Source organism: Chiloscyllium plagiosum, chromosome 28 (assembly GCF_004010195.1).
Source record: "Chiloscyllium plagiosum isolate BGI_BamShark_2017 chromosome 28, ASM401019v2, whole genome shotgun sequence".
In the NCBI taxonomy this organism is placed as follows: domain Eukaryota; kingdom Metazoa; phylum Chordata; class Chondrichthyes; order Orectolobiformes; family Hemiscylliidae; genus Chiloscyllium; species Chiloscyllium plagiosum.
Window position 1 is genome coordinate 42,185,066 of NC_057737.1, and position 3,415 is coordinate 42,188,480.

Consider the following 3,415-nt stretch of genomic DNA (forward strand, 5'->3'; position numbering starts at 1 on the left):
TCCCCCTCACTCCCCTACCCTACTCTACTCTCCCCCTCCCCTTCACTCCCCTACTCTCCCCCTCCCCCTCACTCCTCTACCCTACTCTCCTCCTCCCCCTCACTCCCCGAGCCTCCTCACCCCCTCCTCCCACACGCAGGTTGTCACCTCGGGGATGGGTTTGGTCGGTCGCGTTGACAATGTCATGATGGGACTGACCGAGCGCGGGGTGACGGGCGGTTGAGATAGGCGCTAGTTGTAGGCGGACCGGGGAGCTGGAGGGAGGCCCTGTCTTCGGTGCTACCTGGGGCTGGCCCAGATGCTGTAACCCGTCTAATGAATGGCTCTCGTTGGAGCAGGGGGCCGCTGCTGGAGGTATGCTGGAGACCAGCTGGACCGGGGCTTCCCAATGAAGGTCAAGACCATGGGTCTCCCTCGCCACCCCGATGCAGCCTTCTACTTCCAACCGCTGAGTCACGTGGTGATCTTCAAAGGGTCAAAGTACTTCGTCCTAAATGAAGAGCTAATGCAGGTGGAGCAGTATTACCCTCGAACCCTCAGCGATTGGAAAGGCATCCCCGCTGGCATCAACGGTGTCTTCACCTGGAATGAGAAGCGCACCTATTTCTTCAAGGATGAGACGTACTGGAAATTTGACAATAGCAGGCTGAAGGTGCTGCACCAGGGCAAGTGGGCGAAGGAGCTGCAGTGGACTGGCTGTTACCACAGGAACACAACGGGCACGGGGCACCTGCAAACGTGACCCGAGCCAAGCTTGGCAATCAACCCGGGCTCCTTTGCAGAGGTGTGACATTTCCTGCTCTTGTGAAAATTGGTATTCGGAGCTCCAGCACATCCTGTCAGGAGAAAGTAACACAGTGAGAGGCTATCAAGGAAACCCAAACACAGTCCAGGAGACCACATACCTCTGTCATGTAGACAAGGGTATAAAATAACTCAAGGCACAGGATATCTGATTTCCCTCATGCAGGAAAAGGGAAGGGCATTCCAAAAATCCAGCATGGAATATCCATTACCATGTACACATTGGCAGAGTATACAGTATCCCAATCCCAACATGACAAATGGAAAGCTCACAGAAAGGGGAACTGTTCCACAGTGTGTTAACTCCACATTATCACAATTATACAGCTCTTCCTTCAGGCTATTCCCTACCTTTGGTTGGTGCTTTGTAACTACAAATCGATTTTTTTTCTGATCAAGAGCCTCCGTCTCACTGAAGAGGGATCAGGGCAATTCGCCCCCAGCAACCTGCTGTGAAAACTCTGCTCACAATTTGTCAGTTCTAACAAAGTCCACAGCTGCGGCCCAGCCAACCCACAGCATTCTAAAGGATGGTCAATGTGCTCTACCTCCCATTGTTAATGGATCCATAGGAGCATAGAGTCATACAGTATGGAAACTGGCCCTTTGGCCTAATCTGTCCGTGCTGACCAGGTTTCCAAAATAAAACTAGTCCCATTTGCTTTAAACTATTCCAGAGCTCAGAACTGCAACTTTGCTAAAGCCTGTTCGGTCCTTCCCTGGCTCCTATCCTGCTTTTTTGTTGCAAAGTGTCCATTATTTGGGAGATGACTTGTCTGAGCTCCCCCGATGGGATAATGCAGCAGTGTAGCCTGGAGTAGTGTGCTGGAACTATGCCGAAGTGCCAATGCAGTTGGCTGGGTGGGAATTATTTCTGAAGTTAAACCTTCTCATGGGCCAGAGTCCAGAACCCTCTGAAAAGGTCTCCAACTCTTGAGTTCGAGTCCCAGGCCTCAGACGGCTTTGATGTTCTCAGCTTAATTCTGACTTAGGGAAAGATTCCTGGTTAACTCTCAAGCTGACCTAACCATAGCTCACCACATACAACACCCCCAACCTGCATTTGACTGCTATCCCACCTCAATCCAACCTCTCACTCCCTGTATCTGGCCTCTGATGACCTGATCCTTCACTCTCTCTCTCTCTGTCACCTCACCCTATACATCAGGAGGAAGGTATAGAGTACCCTACACACAAATATGGAAGTATAAAGTAACCTACACACAAGGATGAGGATATACAGTACCGTAGACATAAGGATGATAGTATAAAGTTCCCTATACATTAGGATGAGGGTATAAGTACCCGATACACAAAGATGAAAGTATAGAGTACTCTATACACAAATATGGAAGTCTAAAGTAACCTATACACAAAGATAAGGATAGACAGTACTCTACACATAAGGATGATAGTATAAAGTTCCGTACACATTAGTATGAGGGGATAGAGTACCCTACAGTCAAAGATAAGGGTGTAGAGTATTCTATACACAAGGACAAGTATATAGAATATCCTATATACAGGATGAGGATATGGAGTACCCTATACATCGGGTGAGATTACAGATTACCCTAAACACAAAGAGCACACTACAGACAGGATACAGTGTATTGTCATGTTGGGGTGGAAGGCACCTGATGTGTCAAGCCTCTGTGCAAATATTAATGTGTCATTGGCCAAATTGTAAAGCCACCTGTTCATATAGTCTTTCAATTCTTCAAAACCATTTTGTTTTTGCAGTGACAGAGGGAAAGGGCAGAAAATGCAAGCTGAAGTTTGTTTGGTTTTATTGGTAATTGTTTAAAATAATTTTTCCTCACATCCTATTATCAGTTTTCTATACTGATATCTGATCCGTATTTATTGTTTAATGTCAGAACTTGCCGACAGTGCTCCATCTAAGCACAACACCGCTGAATCATTCCTCACTCTGAACTTTACTCCCTCTGTGTTGCTGGAGAGAGAGGGGAATGTCAGCTCTGCTTTGACATATTTGCCACAGTTTCATCACATGACCTGGTGCCTCTGAATGCCACACCCTCACCCTCCTGCCATTGGTCGCTGGACACACCCATCCTCATGGGGGGGACTGCCTTCCAACAGCCAATGGGAAAGCAAACAGTTGACTGGATGATTCTTCACCATCAGCAAAAGCTAAAGAGCAGAAGTAATGGAAAGCAAGGAAAGCAAGAAACTTCTGAGTTTTAAAGCCCTGATGGTAACCTCTGGGTTTGTTCAAATCATTGTCCTGAAAAAGTATTATTCATTCAGGGAAATTCCAGGGCAACACTAGTCTAGTCCTTTGTCCTTTTTACTCAACCAAAGTTTTGATGAGTCTGTGTATTTATGTTAATCACTTTGAGCTGTAATTAAACCAAAGCTGCCTTCTAAGGATGAAATTTCTTCTATTTCTTATTCAGCGAAGCCACTCTTCACTCCATGAGAACTGCAGACATTCAAGACAATGCTCATAGTCAGAGAGTCATACAGCACAGAATCAGACCCTTTGGCTCAATCAGTCCATGCCGAACATAATCCCAAACCAAACTGCCTGCTCCTGGCCCATATCCCTCCAAACCTTTCCTATTCATGAACTTTTATAAGTGTA

General features: G+C 46.8%; 1 protein-coding gene across 1 annotated transcript in view; it reads left to right on the plus strand.

Annotated features, from left to right (window-relative positions):
* The window catches only part of mmp28 (matrix metallopeptidase 28), a 98,958-nt gene extending 95,747 nt beyond the window's left edge, over positions 1-3,211 (plus strand). The window contains exon 8 of the mRNA XM_043718782.1: positions 339-3,211. Coding sequence (XP_043574717.1) covers positions 339-742 — 404 coding nt within the window. The 3' untranslated portion in view covers positions 743-3,211. The remainder of the gene's footprint in view (positions 1-338) is intronic.
* The last annotated feature ends 204 nt before the right edge of the window (positions 3,212-3,415 follow it).